This window comes from Hippopotamus amphibius, chromosome 1 (genome assembly GCF_030028045.1).
Source record: "Hippopotamus amphibius kiboko isolate mHipAmp2 chromosome 1, mHipAmp2.hap2, whole genome shotgun sequence".
Lineage (NCBI taxonomy): Eukaryota > Metazoa > Chordata > Mammalia > Artiodactyla > Hippopotamidae > Hippopotamus > Hippopotamus amphibius.
The window spans coordinates 39,672,214-39,691,561 of NC_080186.1; the positions used below are offsets into that span (position 1 = coordinate 39,672,214).

At 53.8% G+C, this 19,348-nt stretch overlaps 1 protein-coding gene across 1 annotated transcript in view; it reads right to left on the reverse strand.

Annotated features, from left to right (window-relative positions):
* TRABD2B (TraB domain containing 2B) overlaps positions 1-16,956 on the reverse strand; it is a 209,606-nt gene extending 192,650 nt beyond the window's left edge. The window contains exons 1-2 of the mRNA XM_057747975.1: positions 16,771-16,956; positions 14,109-14,669 (exon numbers count right to left, since the gene is read on the reverse strand). Of these exons, the coding sequence (XP_057603958.1) occupies positions 14,109-14,669; positions 16,771-16,872 (663 nt within the window). The 5' untranslated portion in view covers positions 16,873-16,956. The remainder of the gene's footprint in view (positions 1-14,108; positions 14,670-16,770) is intronic.
* Positions 16,957-19,348: the final 2,392 nt, after the last annotated feature.

The following is a 19,348-nucleotide window of genomic DNA, read 5'->3' on the forward strand; positions in this document are numbered from 1 at the left end:
GGCCAAAGAGAGATGAAAAGGTAGCCCTCTGCAAAGCCAAAGTGCTAGGGCAGCTGCCAAAGCCAGGCAGAAGGCGACCCAACCCAACAGCCCAGACTGCCTGCGGTCTCCCGACTAGAATGACTGGCTGGCTTTCCCAAAGACGAAAATGCAGAATTTAGGTCAGCATGCAGAGAGAATCTCGCTTTGTTTACAAGAGACAGAGAGCATGTGTTCCTATTAAATGTCTTTGAATCCCAGCGATGATGAGAGACCCAGGGCTGTTTACCACTTGGGATATTTACTTTTCTCATATACAAATCAGCTCGGGTGCCGTCAGAGCTGACGCCACCTCACACTGCGGCCCTCTGACGTCCCTGTGCTTCCCCAGTGCCCACACATGGTTTGAATTTATCGGTTTTAGCAGCTTTCATTTATATTGTATGAGGATCACGGAATGACCAGCAAACAGAAGCTCTGATCCGTGTCCTGGAAAAAACACAGAAGCGTGAGGAAGGAGGTGGGGGGAGGGCTGGGAAGACGCCTTTGATCCCAGGAGGAGCCCTTAGGCCCCCGTGGAAATGAAGCCTCAGCGGGAAACCACGGCCCCACCTGGGACGGTCAGAGTCCGCGGGTGAGAGGGGCTCAGTGGGCACAGCCACCAAAGTCGAACACCTAGGTGCTGCAACGGGACACACAGGCCGCTGCCTAGATGTCTGACCTCCTGGAACCAAACATCTGGAAACCTGGGAACAAAGAGGGGGCAGTTGGGGACTTTCTTTTTTCCACTTGGATACTCAGGCGATGATGTGTAGATACAGCTGGTAATTTTACAGCCACCCCCAACATCCCTGAGTGTGTACGTGGAGCCAGGCCTAACTCAGACGCAGGTCATTAAATGAGGTTCCTGCCCTCAAAGAACTTCAGTCTATGGAGGAGACAGACATGTAAACACATAAAAGACAATAAAATAAAAAATGCCCTTTTCCAGTGGGGTCAGAGCCAGCTGAGACAGTGGCTGTGCAGCAGTAAGGTGCTGTTTATGGTTTACCAAGTACTCACACCCATGGAGAGGGCTCAGCCGGGGGGACCTGCCCGGGCTCATTCTGCTGGACTCCTGATCCAGTGCTCTCACAATTTATGGGCCATTTACGAGCTGCAGATTCTCCCATCCCCCAGCTGCGCTTGGCGAGCATCCCGGAACCATGTGCCTCACCCCACTCCCACTTCTAACAGGCGGAATCCCCCCAAATCCGCCATCAAATGGGCTACACAGAATGCAAGGCCATGTCATCCCATGGTAGCTGTTTTAGAAATGGTGATCAGGGATCAGCTCCCTCACAAAAAGCTGATCTTTAACTACGGCTGGTCTCATTCAGCCACCAGACCACTTTTATGATCTAGTTTCTAAGGGAAAACACACCCGCGTTCCTGTTCCAGACGCTGAGAGTCCTTTTCCTCTGGCCCAGCAGTGAGAGCATCCTGGATCTGATGAGGGAAAAGACCTTCACATGGCACCTCCTTCCTCAAGCTAAGGGGCTTGAGAATTTCCAAGCAAGCCTCGGGGAGGTGCTCCAGCTTGACCAATGGGTGAGTTACAGGACACGGGAGTGGGGAACAATGCCCCCCGGGGCACCCAGGATCGAGCCCACGCGTCTTAACGTGGCTTATGAGCCCTCCACCATGTGGCCCATGACCCTCTCTGGCCAGTTCCCTGGTCTCCTGTTCCTCCAGCAAGCACTCTCCATGAGTAAGTAGGATCGTAAGGACGGTCCCTCAGTCTGAATCAACACCATCATCAGCCCCAGCCCCCACACTGGTGCTCCTCCTGAACCCTGGGAACACCCGTTTGTCCTCCAATACTGAGCTCAGGTGGCACGGTACTGCCAAGTATAGTATGAGTGCAGGTATGAGTACCCAGCCCACCAGGTACTCATAAGGAGGAGAGGTCTACTGTATACAAGGAGCATCTTCACCAGCAAAGAAAACTCCTGGACAGCAAGGATGCAGTCTCATCCATCTTGGTAGCACCTGTAGGGCCTCCAGAGGACCCAAGGGCCTGCACAGCCCCGGTCACCATGGGGCGGGGGCTCAGGGTCAGTGCTCAACCACAAGAGGCAGGTGGCAATCGCTACCCTCTCCAGCAGGGACTCCTCAGACTGGGGGTTTGGGAGTGGCCCTCTGTCACACTTCCCTACTCCTGCGCCCACCCTAGAGAGCTACACAAAGAAGCATCCCAGCTGTCCAGACTGGTGCCATTACAAACTCACAACCTCCACTTCTGCTGGGCCCTCAGCCCGCCGTGTCATTCCTTCACCTGCCAAGGTCAGCTCCTGCTCTCAACCCCTGCCTCCCTCCTCACACCCCTTCCTCACCATAGGTCCTGGCCAGTAGACCACCTCACTCTCTCCCTCCCAAAGTGTCAGCCTTCCTCAGGAGGGAACATCAGAAGTCTATTAACTCCTTGTCGCTCCCACTCTTTCATGCTTCCAGTCCCAGAAGAAGAGCTATTCCTCCTATTTGCCCCCTCCACTATCAGATTTCAGTCCCTTTTCATAGATTCAGGGAGGGTGGGAGCACAGGCTCTGCGGCCAGATTTCTTGGGTTTGAATTCTGGATCCTCCCCTCATTGGCTGTGTGACCTCAGGTAAATGAAATAACCTATCTGTGCCTCAGTTGCCTCACCTGTAAAACGGGGTTAAATAATAGTACGTACCTGAGAGACTGTGGTGAGGATGCAGTGGGGCAGTGTATATAAAAGACTCAGACCCATTCCTGGCACTCTGCTGTGAAGCACCTCTCTCTGGGGTCTCTTCAACCCCTCCCTTCCTTACCAGCCCCATATTCATGACCTGCAACTAAGCCTGGTACAGCATACCTCCCCGTAGTGCTTGGTAAACAGTTGAAGGAAGGAATGGATGAGTGAACAGTTTCATAATAACTAATTCAATTCACTAAATGTGTACAGGGTATTTCTCTTTGGGAGAAAGAGAAGAGGAACGACACTCACACACTGAGTACCCACAAACAGCACGGTGCACTCCAGGGCTACTGAAACCCTTGCCAGGCTTTATCCCCAATTCTCCTCATCACTCTGAGTCACTGCTATTAACATCCCACTCACCTGTGCAACAGAGAGGGAATCGCCGCAGGTCACCTCCCACGGCAGAGCTGATTCTGGCATGGGGGTCTTCAGCCTAACCTTTCTTTCCCTCCTTTGGATGTGTCTGCACTCCAGGGAGCAGTGGGAGATTGTACGGAAGCTGAACTAGAATGAGTATGGCCAGATGGTCAGAAAAAAATAACGATGGTCCGGGTGGTTGGGCTGCATGGTTCCAATCAGGCCAACCCCCTCCCCTGCTCTGCATGATGTTCTGTGCATGAGAGACTAGAGGATCAAGAACCACCTTCCCTATGGATGGGCTTCACCTCAAGACACGGTGTGAAAATGGACCAATAACATAATTAAAATGACCACAACTTAAACCACCACAATTAACATTCATTACCTCTGAGTGTGTGCCAGGCAGGCGGCTATGTGGTTGACAGGCATTACCTCACTGACTCCTCACGGCACCCCAGGAAGTGAATGCTATTATGAGCCCCAGTTTTTCAGATGTGGAAACAGACCCTCAGTCATCCAGCCCGAGTGGGGAACCTGGAGTTCCACCTCCAGTCCAGTCTTTTTCTTAAAGTATCAAAATATCTAAGCAGAAATCCTGGCTCCATCATTTTGCACAAAGTACGTAGTCTCAATTTCCAAAAACGGGCAAAATAATACTTACCTTTCAGGATTATTTTAGGAATTTACTGTGATAAACCTGAGGCCCAGCACATAATAGGCACTAAATAACAATGGCTGTCTTGGGAACTGGAGAGGAAAAGGAGAGAGTACAGTCAATGGAGGGAGCGGTAGAAAGACTTTTCTTTGCAACCTTCTGCATTTCGCATCCCAGCACTTTTGCCTAACAGTCTCCTTCCTCCTGGAAAGGTCTTTTCCACTCCCATCTCCATGGGCTCTGGTCCTGTTCAACCTGCAAGGTCTCCATCAAGAATCCTGCATTCCTTTCTCGCCACCCTCTCCACAAAACTATACTGATGGGAGCAGAATAATATAAAAACCACTTGCAAGACCACCAAGCAGACCTTGGCATGGGGGTTATGTAGTGCTGGGTCAACTAAACATGCCAGTCAAGGTCAAGCACAGTGACGGTTGCATTACTGTCACTGAGGGCCCAACATGACTCAGTTCACCCATTCACCGCCCAGCCGTAGCTCTTCAAGCCACATCTCAGCCCCAACAGAGGGTCTGGAGCTCAAAAATACCCTATTATCCAGCAGACTCTACAGCCACCCACCTGCGGTTCTCCCAGGGGGGCTGTGTGTGTGGTGGGGGCGGGCAGGAAACTGGTCTAGCTCCCTTCTTGTGGTGTCCTCCTGGGGGGTCAGGAGGAAGAGCTAGCTAGCGATACCGCATGTGAAAGACTAAGGAAACTGCAAACCCAGATATAAATGGTTGGAATTATCATTGCCCATTAGGCTTTTTGTCTCTCCTCAAACTCAAAGCAGAGCAGTTCAAGAAAGGGAAACCATAGGAACTAGGGCTAAAAGATGAGCCGGAGAGATATCCGAAAGGCTTTCCCCGCCCACATCTTCCTTTCTGCAAAGGGGTTTCAAATGGGGCCCGAGGCTTAAATTACAAACCGCCTAAGTCCCCAGGAGATGAAACTGGTCAGGAAACCTTACAGAACCTTCACAGGGAGGAAGCAGGTAAGTCCTTTCAACAGAAGAGGAAGTGGGAAAGGCCTGACCTTTTATCTTTGTACTTTGGCTTCCCAGGGCAGGGCTGGGCAGGGGAAGCGGGCGTGGCTCGCCGGTGTCGCCTGTGCAGTCGCCAAGGCTGGCTGAGGGGGCAGGCGGGGCCTCCGCGCTTCTAGGAAACGTGCACTTTCGCTCTCGGAATCCCGTCCATTGAGGCGGCGGGAGGAAAGCAGACCGCGCTCGGAGCAGCGCGCTGACCCGGGCTGGGGCGGAGGTAGACAGGACTGGGAAGCCCGCATCTTCCGTGCTCCCACAACACACCGCGCGTTACCTGCCACGGCCACCCCCTGCCCCCTACCTCCCCAGCAGTGCAAGGCATTTCTGCTCCTTCCCCTCCCCACCCCGGAAGGGAGGACCAGAGAAGAGCATCATCGTCTTTGCCCACTTTTCTATCTCCAGCACAAATCCCAGTATCTGGCACACAGAGGGAACCGAAAAGCATTTCTTGAAAAATTACATGATGATGCTAATTTAAAAATGCAATAATAACTATGTGTGTCTGGCACTCGAATCAGTTAATCCTCACAGCAATCAGATGAAATTAACAGATGGGAAACGAAGGTGCAGGAAGGTTTTGCAGCCAGCCTCCAGTGACCTGCATGCCCAACGAGCGCAATGATGCTGGACCCTGAAGGAGCACCAGCGTGTCCGGGGCCAGTGCCCGGAGGTGTCCTAAGGGGCTTCTGAGCTGAGTCTGTGCTACGCTGTGTCAATAAAGACTAATTCTTGGTTCTGAAGGTTAAATCACACCAGGATGTTCCTCAGAATGAGGGAGGTAGGGAGGAAGTTTTATGCAGAGAAATAGGCTCACAAAGTAAGAGCCAGTGAGAAGTAAAATTGAGTGCTTTCCCCTGCTCTTCCTGACCGGGTGGGGAGAAAAGGGAGAATCCCAAGAATAAAAGATGACAGGGTCTCAGCACTCAGGGCAGGAGAATATACACACTGCCTACCGGGGAGACGGATGGCGGTCAGGGACTGATCTGAAAGCCTGAAGGTTCCCCCAGGGAAACCACCTTGCCTAGTCATAGGAGGGGCACAGGCTAGCAGCAGGTGCCACTAAAGAGACACTGCACAGGACCTAGGCCATCACCCAGAGATGGTCCCAGGGCCCTGACTTGTGTGGGCCAAGTCTGACGACCTTCTGGATCTTTTCAAGGGGAGCCAAGCATTCAGAGCAGCCCCAGTACAACTAACCCACTGTTAGGGACTGCATGTTTGTGCCACTCCATCCATATATTGAAGCCCCAAACTCCATCCTGATACTATTTGGAGATGGAAACTTTATGAGGGAGTTAGGTTTACAAGAGGTCATGAAGAGGTCCTCATGATGGGATTAGTGCCCACCACCAGAGAGCTAGCTCTCTCTCAGTCTCGAACTAATATAATGTTATGTCAAGCCTCTATTTAAAAAAAATCAAAAAAGAAAAGGAAAAAAACCACAATGCTCAAAACCAATCACATCATTGCATATCTAAACTCAAACTGCTGAGTTACGATCAAGTGATATCAGCCCAGAGGGGACAGTCCAATCTGGTGACCATGGATGAATGTCTGGATATAAAGGATCATTTGCTTGAAGAGTCCAGGCTTTTCAGGAACCCTTATAGCCAGACAATAAAAGCTGGGAAGGGCTCTCAGGTAGAAGGAACAGCATAAGCAAATGCATGGATTGCTGACCATGGATTGTGCGACAGAGAGAGGAAGGGACAGAGAATAGAACAGGTCAGCAGCACTGGAGCCCCAAGCAAAGTAGCAAGTAATGGGTAAAACTAAACATTTGTAAATGAAAATAAAGTAGGGGATGGAGTGAACCTGGAGAAGGTCACGTGAACTCCAGATAGAGGAGAAAAAAAAGAGGCCTTTGTGTGCAAGGGACAGATGAAGAAGAGAAAACAACCAAGTGTTCTAGGATGGCGAGAGAGAGAAATCCAACAGTGACCTGTAGATGTTACAAAGTCCTCACCAAATGGACCAGCGACAGCACTGAATTGTCTCTGTGGCTCAGGTGAGCAGTCTGAGGCTTTCTGTGAATACAGAGGCCAAGACGCAGCCCCTTGCTAGCCTCCAGAGCTGCCAACACCTCAACCACAGGATATACCACAGGGCCCCAACTTCAGAACTGGAACACATCCAGTCTCATTTTGTAATCAATTGTGAGCATATTTTGAGCTAGGTTTTGAAGCTGGGTTGATTAGGAAAGAAAAGACTGCCTTAATTATAATCATAATAGAATGTAAAATATGTAAGTGCTGAAAGAATATCATAAAAAGCCATAAAAAATTCCACAGAGGGAAAGAATAGATGTGGCTGGGTCATCACAGGAAGTTTTGCATCAAGTCTTCCCAAGCAGATGAGATTTAGGAGCATTCTGAGAAGACTTCCTGGAGGAGGTATAGCATTGAGCTGAGCCTTGGATATCTCATAGGATTCAGGAATAGAAGAGAAAAGGAGGAAATTCCTGCAGAGGGAGGGGGCCCAGCACAAGAAACAGCATTTCCAAGCTTGGGGCAACGTTGCAGATATTCTGTGCAGATTTAAAAGCCTGCGGATCCTGGAGGAGCTGCTCGGCCAGACGGCTTGGCAGCCACTGAACAGAACTGAAGGCTGGGCCACCGGCTGCCTGTGGATTAAGTGGGCGGACAGAGAGCCAGTGATGGGAGATAAAAGGGAGTGAAGTGGATAATATTTAGAAGCAAACTCAAGGGGGAAAGAACGCGGCAGCCCGGCTGGCAGGCTGCAGGCTCGTCCCATTCTTCAGTTTCCTCCCTCGGAAAGCTGCATTACCAGGCGACCTCTTCCTGGCTTTGAGAGATGTCCAAATGGGAACTATTAACAAAGGCACGCTCCCATTTTTATCTCCGTCACAAAGTGCTTTGCCGCTCAGGCATTTCTCTCTTTGGCCTGGAATTGGCTGGGTGAGTTGTGGGAAGGAGATCACTGTGTTTTGTGGATGGGACTTCTTGGAATTCTTGAGAACTGGTCCCTTCCAATTCTAAGATTTTAGAAGTCTGTGTGTATGAGCTGAAAAGTCTTCAAAGCTAAGGGGCTAGGATTTCACGATGTGAAGATTCTTTGAGTCCAAAAAATGCCTCTGAGCCTAGTGTTCTAAGATTTCACCATTCTTAAATTCCCTCAGCCTACAAGTCCCAGCTCAGGATTCGGAGATTCTGTAAATCAGGAAGACTTCACGCTGTGAACTTCTGATTCTGAGACTAGAATATTTCATGACATTCTTGGTCACCTCTAGCTTTACGGCCTCACTCTCCTTTGATGGAGATACCGAAGCCATTCTGTGCATCTGCTCCTGAGTTTGGTTTTTCCCCGCCATGTTGGGATAATATATTAAATGATAAAGTCTGAGTTAACCAAGTCAGGAAAAAGAAAAAAAAAAAGGACAGAGCCTGTTGTGCTGGCAGGGGCTCTTTGCAAACAGCTCTCCAGGCACACAAAGAATCTGAGAGTACTCATGCTTAAGGGTCAGTGCTAGGGGGTCCCCCAAGTGACTTCCACACCATGTGACAGATATTTGCTGAGCAGCTCCCAACCACAGGGCTCAGTGTGGGAGCCACAGTGGGTGTGGCAGGCTGCAGAAGCACAGCGTGGAGGTGGGGCCAGAAGCAGCCTGCTCCCAGGCCAGGATCTGGAGTTACACGTGCAGACTAGGCCAGCCTGTGCTTGGCGCCAACACTGGCCCAGGGGCTGTCACTCTGTGGGTGACTTCCGGGGAGAAGAGGGCTCAGCACGGTCGGAGGTCTTTAAGGGTGCCCAGCAGTCTTATGGGAGGGGTCTGCCCCTTCACTCTGTGGAGGGCATACAGATCTGATGGGAAGCCACAAGTAGGGACGAGTGCTGCTGCAGCTGCCATGGAGGCTCGGGGGGGCGGGGCGTGTAGGACTCAGGAATAGCCATTCTTGGAGGATGGGACGTGAGAGGTGGGTTCTGCAAGATGGGAATGGATGACAGCAACAGAAAGCAAGAACAGGCTCTCCGTGTGACATGTGGAGACAGGACCCAGGGGAGACCTGTGCACAGGCACTCCGTGTCTCAGTTTCCACGGCTGTAAGAATGGACTAATAACGCCTACTCTCCCTGGCCTGGCAATGAGCTCTCCAGGGGAAAAATCTAGGCTGTTCCCCAGTCTGTTTCCAGCATTGTCCTGGCTGACACTCAGGTGTTCTGGCTGCATGACGGAGGCAGCCAGTGAGGGAGAGGAGTCCTGATGAAGGGCAGGCCGCGAGGCTGGGCGGCTGTCCACCAGACTGTGCCAAGATGGGCTGGGGCTCTGTCTGCTCTGCAGGCTGGCAGCAAGAGGCAGCAGGTCACCCATGGAACCAGCAGGCTTCCGGACAAGTAGGTATCGGCAGCAGCCCCCCACAGACAAGCCTGCCAGTCCCTCCCAATTGCAGAGAACTCATGCCTGAAATCTCACAGTGGCCCAGGGCCTCCAAGACACAAGGACTGATGATGAGCGCCACAGAAGTCAGAACTGGGCCAGCCCTGGAAATCATGGGACAGAGCGGGCAACCCAGGCTCCGAGAGGGCCAGGACGAGCCCAAAGTCACAGCCAAGGTAGGGACGGGGTAGGGCTAGAGCCTACTTTGTATTCAACTACCCACTTCATGATTTCCACTTTGTGTTCTTGTAGGATGGTGTGGAACTGTTAAAGTTCAAGGAGGGGGCTCTTCACTGTGGCTTGTGCCGTCTTTCTTCATTCATTCATTCATTCATTCATTCTCTCTCTAAATACTAACTGAGCACCCGATAATATGTGCTGTCCCCTCTGGTGTAGATATAGGACTTCTGACTATAACCAAAGAGACCCCTCATTCAACTGTGCTGCCTAGCATGTGTTAGGGGTGCCGTCTTCACAACGGCCCCTTGGAAAGCTGGGCATGCCTTTGGGAACTCCTATTTTAGAATCAGATCCAACTTCTAAGCCAGGGAGAAAATCAGCTTCAGCACTTTTCAATGATCTCTTTCTATACATTTTTTATATTCGATTTTATTTTTTAGCAAGATATGATGATCTCCCTCCACTCCGATACACACACATGTCACCAGATAATGCCATTTGATTACTAAAAACAAAATTACATCAGCTCTCAGAATCTTGAAAAACATGGACTCTGGCTTCAGACGCACTCAAGTTTGAATCCTGAGTCGGTCCAACCTGGCTATATAATCACAGCCAAATGATTTAACCTTTTTAAGCCTTAATTTATTGTCTGTAAAAGAGGTAAAATGATATGCCTTGTCGCATCTCTGTGAGGATTAGAGATGATGTACTTACGAGGTCTAATACAGCCATCTGTACAGAGACACAGTTCAATAAATGACTTTGGGTTTCTTACTCCCTAGAGGTGGGGGCTGTAGAATTTTACAAACATTTTGGACACCCTTGGCAGCCACGCCCAAGTGTTCAGGCTCTATACACACTGGATGGATAGCGTTGGCATGTTAGTTAAATCACAGCCAAGTACAGGACGGCAGTGTCCTCGTTTCCTTATTTTGCTTTGGAGAACCACATAACTTAGAGGTCTCCTCATCCAGTGCCTCTACTGTACTGAGTCGGGCGGGGGGGCGGGGACCGAGGCCCCCTAGAGGGAGAAGGAGGTCTCCTAATCAGCCCAGTGTGTTCGTGGCAGCTGCTACCAGTCCCCAGAGGCAGCCGGCAGAGCCGATTGAAATCTGCAGGTCCCAAGATTGTCACAAGATCTGGACTCAAGGCTCGGGCATCCCCAGGCCCCTCCCTGAGGGCAGGGGCTGCCACCCCCCCATTACTCCAGCTTTACTTCATTCAGCAAAGCATGGGCAGTGGATAGGGCTGCTGGGAGAAGGTGCCAACAGGGCAGCGATGATGCTTCCCATGCAACCTTCTCTCTTCCTTGTCCTGAAGCCTCCCGGACTCTTTTCCAAGCACAGGCCTTATATCTTATTTTACCCTCTCGACAACCTCCCACAGGTAGTGTCTTCCCACATCCTTACAAAACCAGTTCAGCTGTGAAAGGCGGGTCACTACTGCCCTATTCGATAGATAAAAAAGAACACCAGAGTTATACACAAGTCATTGGCTTTAGAGCCAGAGCTTGGACTGAAACCTAGAAGCTAGTCTCCCATCTCTCGGCCCTCTATGCCGAGCTGTTTGTAACCCATCCGAGAAATCTTTAGAGGGCCTGCCTTTACCATCCCTGCTCCAGCCACAAAGCCAAAGGAAATAATTTCTCTAGAAGTATAAACTCTCCAAGAAGTAAAAAGTTAAGCCCTTAAGCCCTAAAGGAAAAAAGAAAACAGAAGAAAGAACTGAAAGAAGACTAGCAGGACACGAACCACGTACATGGAGGAAGTCTAGAGAGTCTGTATGGGGAAGCAGGAGGAGTGCATCCTTCCTTTAGAATCGGGCAGACCAACTCTGTTCCTTATTAGCCACGTGACCTTGGGCAAGTCATCCAGCCTTTCTGAGTGCCCACCTCAGAAAGTTACAGGGTTGTGAGACTCCAGCAAGATGAAAAAGCGTGCGGAGCCTCCTGCAGGCTGCCTCGCACATGGAGTTGATTATAATCCTTGCGTGGAATGCCGGGGCTGGAGTGGCTTGAACGAGGACCTAATCCCGATGTCTCATTTCACAGATGGGAAAAACAAGGCCCAGAGAGGAGACGTGACTCGCTCAAGGCTACAGAGCAAACTTACGGTGATGCTGGGTCTACTACCCTCAGTTCATATTAAAATCAGAGACCAGGGCCAAGAAGCCTGCTCTTTCAAGCTGTGCGACGATAGGAGAAACTTCTTCAGTCGTTCCTCTAGCCCATGTAGCTTTCTTTCTCCATTTAGCAAGGGGAAACGTAGTACTTCTGACCAGAAGAAAATATAAAATTTTGAGAAATACTAAAATTAAAACTAAAATCCCAGGTCTGAACAAAAAGGCGCTCTCTTTTAAAGCTTTTCTCCCCCGCCTTCCTTCCTCACTGCTCCCCCTCCCCAAATATTTTGCAATAACAGTAATGCTGGGAGGAAAGAAAAAATAAAATCTGATGCACTTAACAGATATTTCAGTACAATAATGCATCACAGATGTTCATATCAAACTGTGCACGCGTGCATACAATTTTACTGAGAAGGCCGCTGCATTTCTGACTTTGGGGCTGGGGATCGCTAACAACCCCATCTGCCCAGGCTCTGGAATCCCTCCCTCCTCAGTTAGTCCACGGCTGCCCATGGGGCTGGAGGAGAGATTTCATCACCTTGCTCCAAAATGATAACAGAACAAATTGGCGGGGTCAGGCACTCTGGCAGGTGGTGAAGGGTGTGCAGATTAGGGAACCGAGAGGAGTCCTGTTTTCTTTTGTTCGGGACTTGCCTCCTGCAGCCCTCTCAAGGAGCTGGACCCAGGAACAATTTTAAGAGCGGGCCCAGGCTGGTGATGGGTGGGTGCACTTTTGAAACCAGAGATCTGAGTCTGTTTGATCTTCAAACGTGGGCTTTGGAGACTGTCAGCGGGCTCCTCGCTGGCCGAAGAATGGCTCTCAGGAACTTTTCCTAAAACATAACCTCACACACTTTGCAGCAAATGTTTTCAACCTACCAAAGCCGTCCTTTGGTTGAACAGCACTGTTTCCAGACCTCGAAGAACGATAGTTTTGTTGTTTTAAAAGAGACAGAGTAAAGCCGGGGGCTGTTTAACCAGAAGGTCTGTGTGCTCCCTTTGGTTCTGATCGGATTCCTCTGTGGTTGGTACAAAGAGGGTGTTGAGAGTGACGGTGGATCCCCCACCTTCCCAGCCTAAAAAAAGATATCGAGGCCAGACGTGAGGCCTCTGAACAGAGAGGCCTCCCACAAGCCTGCCTCTAAAATGAGATGGGCGGTGAGCTCTGGGGAGCCCGATGTAGATAACATCAGCTCCCGAGGCTGGCAAGGGAAGAGTCACTTCAGAGGGAGAAAGCCGGTACGTTCAGAGGCATCAGCGCTGGGCTAGAGAATGCACAGGATTTTTCCCCACGGAGAAGGAGGCAGGCGTAGTCAGAACCCTGCGGGGCGTGACTAACTGCCCCAATATTCCTGCCACTGGGGCCCTCTGGGTAAGGACTCCACAATTATGGGAGAGCCAGCAGGAGAACCAACAAACCCGCCTTTCATTTGGCCGGCAGATCAATCTGGCTTCTTACCTCCCCAGGGACAATATTGCATTTCCCCTGGAAAAACAAAAGCCTGAGATCTCCGAAGGGGGATCAGTTTCTGCCCCTGTTCCCCTGGTGAGAAGCTTGCAACATCTCGGGAGCAGCAAGCAGGTCTGGTTCCAGTGGCAGAGTTTCTAGTCCGGCCAATTTATGGGGCTGTCTCCTTACTGGAGGAGTACGTCTTGGGGACCACACCTCACTTGCAGGAACCCCCAGCCCCTATTCGGAGCCCCCAGCCCTGATTCGGAGCCCCCATTCCAGGGCTGACAGCCCGTTCTCAAGGCGCAGATGTGAACTCATTGTTCCCAGGGCCTCAGAGTTGAGTTTGGGGCCAGTGAGTTGTGAGTGACCTCTGCCCATGGAGACGGGGCTTTTAATGACATTTTGCTGGGTCAGGTCTCTGGCAGCCAGAGACTTTAAACCTCCTAAGCTCCACCCTTCTCCCTGCCCCCATGCCTGAGGTTCAGAAATCACAACTGTCAACCTTTAAGTGAACGCATTTCTCTGAAATTATTAACCCCAAACCTATCCTTGCTGACTTTCTCCCCGCCTAGGGAGGCAGTCCGAGGGTCGCCTGCAGCTTTGCAGAGGCCTGGGAAACCTGGCAGCACTTACCCTCAAACAGCAAGGCAGGGCCGCTAGAGACCAGGTCCACTGCACCTCTCCTACACGCCCCCCGCAGCCGCAGGAAGCACATCTCCCTCTATGCGTTCTCCGCGCATACACACAGCTGCCCAGATGCGCCCACGCAACAGCCTCAGGACGCCTCCTGCTCTGGAGACCGCCGGGGCCTCAGGGAAAGTCAGGCACAAACTGGCAACTCTTTTTGTTTTTCATCACTGTGAAGCTCCTGAGGGAAATTCTTTCTGCTCGAGTGAGCACAGCAGGTGGGGAGCGCGTATCCCCAACAGGTAGCACCACGGAGATAGAAGCAAACACCCGAACTCTCACCCCCAATTCCAGCACATGTCCATTTGCCCTCATACAACCACAGAGGCAGCTCAAGAGTTGCCCCACAGCCCCAAAGAGCCTCTCCCTTAGGGTAAGGACAAGGCTCTGGCTGCCAGAGGAAGACAGAGAAGAGAACCAAGGTGCATGGGGGCTGCCGGGCTCTGGGGCGGGGGGCCACATGCCTACCTGGGAGAAGTTGAGCCCATTGAGCGGATGGCACTGCTCCTCCACGCGCTCCACGGCCCCGGTGCTCTTCTTCATCTTCTCGGCCTGCTGGGCCAGGTAGAGGTCAAGCACGGGCACACCCCGGGAGCGCACATCCGTCTCCGTGAGAGAGTTCACCATGAGCATCACCCACACCGGCCTCTTGCGCTCCCAGTTGCCAGCGATGGCGTTGAACAGGTAGTCGGCATAGAGCCCCTTGCCCCGCTGCGCAGGTGTCATCCACGATGGCATCATCAGCTTCACGTAGTCCAGGTGGCGCTTCAGGCGCCAGTAGAGCTCGCGGGGCAGCACATCCTGCAGGTTCTCCCCGTGCGGCAGCAGCTGGCAGCTGGCCAGTGCCGAGATGGTGTAGGGGTCTGTCAGGTCCAGCTCAAAGTAGACGCGGGCGCTGGCCTGGAAGGCTGCCTTGGAGTTGTCCGGGATGAAGTCCCAGACTCGGGTGTAGGGGACGTGGATGGTGCCAAACAGGTAGGCCGGGGGGTCGCGCCGAATGGTCCACAGGAAGGAGTTCAGGTCCCTCTGCTGCAGGGGGAGAGGGAAAGGAAGGCGGTGAGGCCGAAGGCAGCAGAATTAAGCCAGGGTTAGAACAGAGGGGGCAGGTGGAGGTAGGGATGGAAGGCAGAGACCTACAGGGGGCCATGGGAAGGAGCAAGGGCTTTGAAAGCTGCAAGACCCACATTCAAATCCTGGCTTTGCCCTGTCTTAGCTGTATGATCTTAAGCACACTGTCTCACTTCCCACAGACTCAGTTTCCCCATCTGTAAGATGAGAACTGAGAGCAGCCACCTCAGGGATTATTGGGAAAATGAAAAGACACAATCTATGTAAATAAGCCCTAAGAGCAGTGCCAGGCACAGAGCGGGGAGGCAGTGAAGGAAGCTCTCGTTATGATTGGCTCTCACTGTGAGTGCCAAGGACTGCCACCACCTGAGAATATTCATGCTTGGCCAAGCCAAACCTTCACCGGTGGATTTTCGTGTGGAGGGTGGGGAGAGGGGACCTTTTGGCAAGAAAGGAGGAAGTCATATAACTTTTAAATCCAACCATTAGAAGATACATGCCAAGAGCACTTTGAAAGCAGAACACCTATTAAAAATAGCACACCTATTTAAACAGCTACTTCCCATTCAGCAGGGCGGATACAGTTTTCTTTTTGGAGGGCAGGTCTGGGGTGTCAGCTACTCTGCTCCATCAGCTGAAACCACAGATGAGAAAGTGCTTTAAAACCTGCCGGCTAAGTAAAGTCTCAAGGCCCTGGATTGGGAGGGAAAGATTCCACAGAATCAGTCCCAAGAAATGTACATGCTTTCCAGGCTCCTCCCCTAAAAAGGTGTACCTGGTCCGATCCTCTGCTATCACCGAAGTTCTGAAGAGGGATGTGTGTGTGTGTGTGTGTGTAGAGGTGAAGGAGAGGCATGAAGACATGGGTCATTTCTCCGGATCTAGTTTAGGTCCTGGGGTTAAGGGGCATGAGAAAGTGGCTATCGTTTCTCTCAGGCAAAGTCATTTTCCATCCAGAACACCCCCTGGACTGTCCACTGCCATCTGCAACCTGCAAGCATTTGGTCAACTCATGACAATTTTACGCCTGACTCCAGCACAAATGAAAAGTATCTGTCGGGGTGGGTAAAGGGAACAGTACCTTACTTTACTAACAACCAAAAACTGTAGATCACGGCACACTGGAGAGAGACCAGCTCTGAGCACCCTGCCTGTCGAGGAACTCCCAGTTTCCACGCAAGTCACAACGCTGGAGGTGCACCTTGCCCAAGGTCAACTAACTGGGCTGCCAGTGAGGACCCTACGCAACCTTTTCTTGGTCTGTGGCCTCTATTTTCAATGCATTAGTTTACACTTTGAGGGAGAGAGGCTGAGGGGAATCAAGGGATTCCTTAGTTTAGAAGGAAAATTAGGAGAACTAGTAATTACTCAACCCCCAAGGAAATATTAGGCCAGCATGTCCTGGCACTGTCTTTTCCTCTCCTCTGGAATCTTCCCCCTTTTTGCGAAATAGGGGCACTTGGGAGAGTGGGTGCTGGAGCCTGGGCTGGAGAGGGAGAGGGGAGAGTGGGTGCTGGAGCCTGGGCTGGAGAGGGAGAGGGGAGAGTGGATGCTGGAGCCTGGGCTGGAGAGGGAGAGAGGTGTGGGAACCAGCCCCAGGGAGAAAGTTTGCCTTAGGTCAGGGGTGGGGGCAAGAGGAGAGAGGGAAGCCTGCGAGGGGTCCGAGCATGTGAATGAGAGGTAGGGGCAGAGAAGGGAAGGACTAGGAATGGTAGGAACGGAGTCAGAAGTGGGGAGAGAGGAACCAGAGGGTAAAGACAGGATAAAAGTAAGAAAGGGCACAGAGAGGAAAGGTCCAAGCAGGACCGAAAGTCGAGGAGAGCCCGAGAGCGTCAGCGTGCGGAGAAGGCGCTGGAGAGGGAGCGCCGCAACTCGGCTCCCCGGACGGAGCTGGAGCCCGGGCGGCAGAAGGCAGGGAAGGGCGCCCGAGGCAGCGCCCGGCTGGCGGAGGTGGAGCGGGAGGGCGGAGGTGGGTGCGGAAGGCAGGACCCCCAAACCATCGTCCCCGCGGGGCTGCAGTGGCCGGGCGGCCGGGAGAGTGGCCGGGCGGGCGCTCGCTCACCGATCCGGGCGGCCGGCACTGTCCTCCGTCCGGGGGCTGCGGGCGGGCGCGGGCGCTGGCGAGGAGGGCGGCGAGCAGCGTCCCCGCCAGGGCGGCGTGCATCCTGCCGGGGCCCGCGGGGCGCGGGGGACCCTCCTAGGCGGCGCCCCCTCACCGCGGCGGGCAGCCCCCGGCTGGGCACGGAGGTTCCTCTGGAGCGCGGGGCCCCAGACGCGGGATGCCGAGAGCCCTCTGGGGCGTGGCTGGATGTCCCTGCCGGACCTGGGGGTCCCTCTGGGGCGGGGCTCCGTCTGTTGCAAGAGGGGGATCCTCCGGGGCGGGGCGGGGCCCCCTCACCGGGGCGCTCAGCCGGCTTGGCGGAGCCCCGGGGTTGTGAGAGCGCGCGGAGGTCCCGGAGCTGCGTCGCGGTCCAGGGGCGCGCGGGGTTCCCGGGGCAGTACCGGGACGGCGGGCGCGCGGGGTCCCGGGCTTATGCTGGGGACCCGGGGCGCGCAACGGTCCCAGGGGTGCGCGGCGCCCCGGGGGGCGCGCGGTGGGACAAGTGCGGCGGCGGGCGCGGCGGGGGCGGGGGGCGGTCTGGGGCGCCCGGAGGCCCCCGGGCGGGACTCAGAGGGGCGGCGGGCGGCCGCGCGGCCGCTGCCCGGGCTCCGCCATGCTGCTCCGCGGCCGGGAGGGAGGGAGAGAGGAGGGCGGGAGAGCGGCGCGGAGCCGGGCCGGGCGGGGGGCTGGGGCCGCCGGGGCGGGGGGAGGGGAGGACCCGGCGCGGGGGCGGGGGGCCGGGGCCGCTCCGGGCCGGGCCGGGCCGGGCCGCAGGGAGTCGGGGCGAGCTCCGGGCGCGGCGAGGCGGGGTCTGATGGGCATGGCAGGCGCTCGCTCGCTCCTCTCCCGCTCCCTCGCGCGCTCCCTCACACACGCGCGGAGGGAGGCGAAGCCCGCAGCAGCCACTTCCCAACTTTCCAAACTTCCCAGCGCAACTTTTTCCTCTCCTCCCCTGCCCGCGCCTCCTCCTCCCCCTCCCTCTCTCCCTCCCTCCCCCTTCCCCTCGCCTGCTCCCCGCCGGGCCGCAGCCTCTGCGCGCGGCCGCCAGAGGGCGCGCGGGCCGAGGCCCGAAGGGCAACTTCAGTTCGCTCCGCGTCGGACGCGGGCTGGCCTGGCAGCGGCACACGTGGGGAGATGGACCAGACAGGTCCTGGAGGAGTGGACGGCAAGAGATGAGAGGGGCAGGAGTGCGCAGGCAGTCCCAGACGGGATGGAAGGCAACACTCAAAGGAAACCCCGGAAAGCTGGTATTTACAACTTTGTATCACTCCCCTTTTCCCAACGCCGGCGTGCGTTAGTAGGTGTTCTGCAGACACTAGTTGCCTTAAAACAAAACAACAAAATAATCTTCCTCAAAATTCCTTGGGACTTACCATTTAAACAGTCCTCTAGCGTCTATTTCCTTGGACCACACAGGATCCTGGTGAGGGGTCCTGGAAGGGTAAGGATTCATATCTTAGTTCCTTAGACTATAAGAATTGAAAGAGCCCTTAAAACCAGATTCCTTCTGTTCTGGAGAGGCCAATGAAACTTAGAGAAGGCCGAGAGGCAAGACCCAGGCTTCTGGACTATTTCCAGTCAATGGGGAAACTGAGCCATGGGCATCGCTGCTTACTTGTGTTAAGGAGAGTTCACTGACTGTTCCCATCCTGACGGTAGAGACTGAAGGGTGAATGAGGTAGAACTGTCAGAGCCCATAGACTAGAGAGGGGGATAGACAGGGACAAACCTGCAAAGAGGTGATTAAAATACGGATGATGAGTGCCAGGAGAGACAGAAACACAGAGAAATGGGCACAGAGAGGAAAGGCTCCTCACACAGCCCCAGGGCTCAGGGAAGACTCCTGGGAGAGGTCTTCAAGGATTAGTCAGCCGTCGTTGAATAAAGGAATAGATGCCACGGTGGAGGGGTGGGAGAGTGCGGATGCCTGCAGGGGACTGCTAGCAGTTAGGCATGACTGGGGCAAAAACCCTGCAGCAGGAGCTTCTGGCCAGGCTGGAGTGTTTGTACTTCATATGTACTAGGTGATGGGGAATCATCGCAAGATTTGAAGTAGAGGGTGGCTGGAACCGATCTGTGCTTTTAGGACAGGGGGACTAGAGGGGGCAAACTGGAGGCAGAGAGACCAGTGAGGAGACAGGCAGTGAGTGGAGAGGTCTGGGACTTCCAGCTCTCCCACTCCTCCCGCTCATGTCTTCAGGCAGCAGATGGAGCAGCTGGGGAATGGCCACTCCAGAAGTTGGACAGGCAAGACCAGCTGGGCTGCAGGAGCCAAAAGGCTTCCAGAGTGCTGGACCTGGGTCTTTGGAGGGAGCACGGAAGGAAAGGAGGGGATACCAGAGACTTTCCGGCTGACCCACCTGAGATCGCCATTTCTGGAGGTCAGAAATAATGACTGTGGGCGATTTCATCTGGTTCCACCTGCTGGGTGTCAGAGCCACCCCGGTTCTTTGCTGTGCACACATCTGGTGACAGATGCAGATGAGGCCAGAGGGCCCGGATGGTGTGAGAGAACAGTGCGGCTCCGTGCCTCCCACAC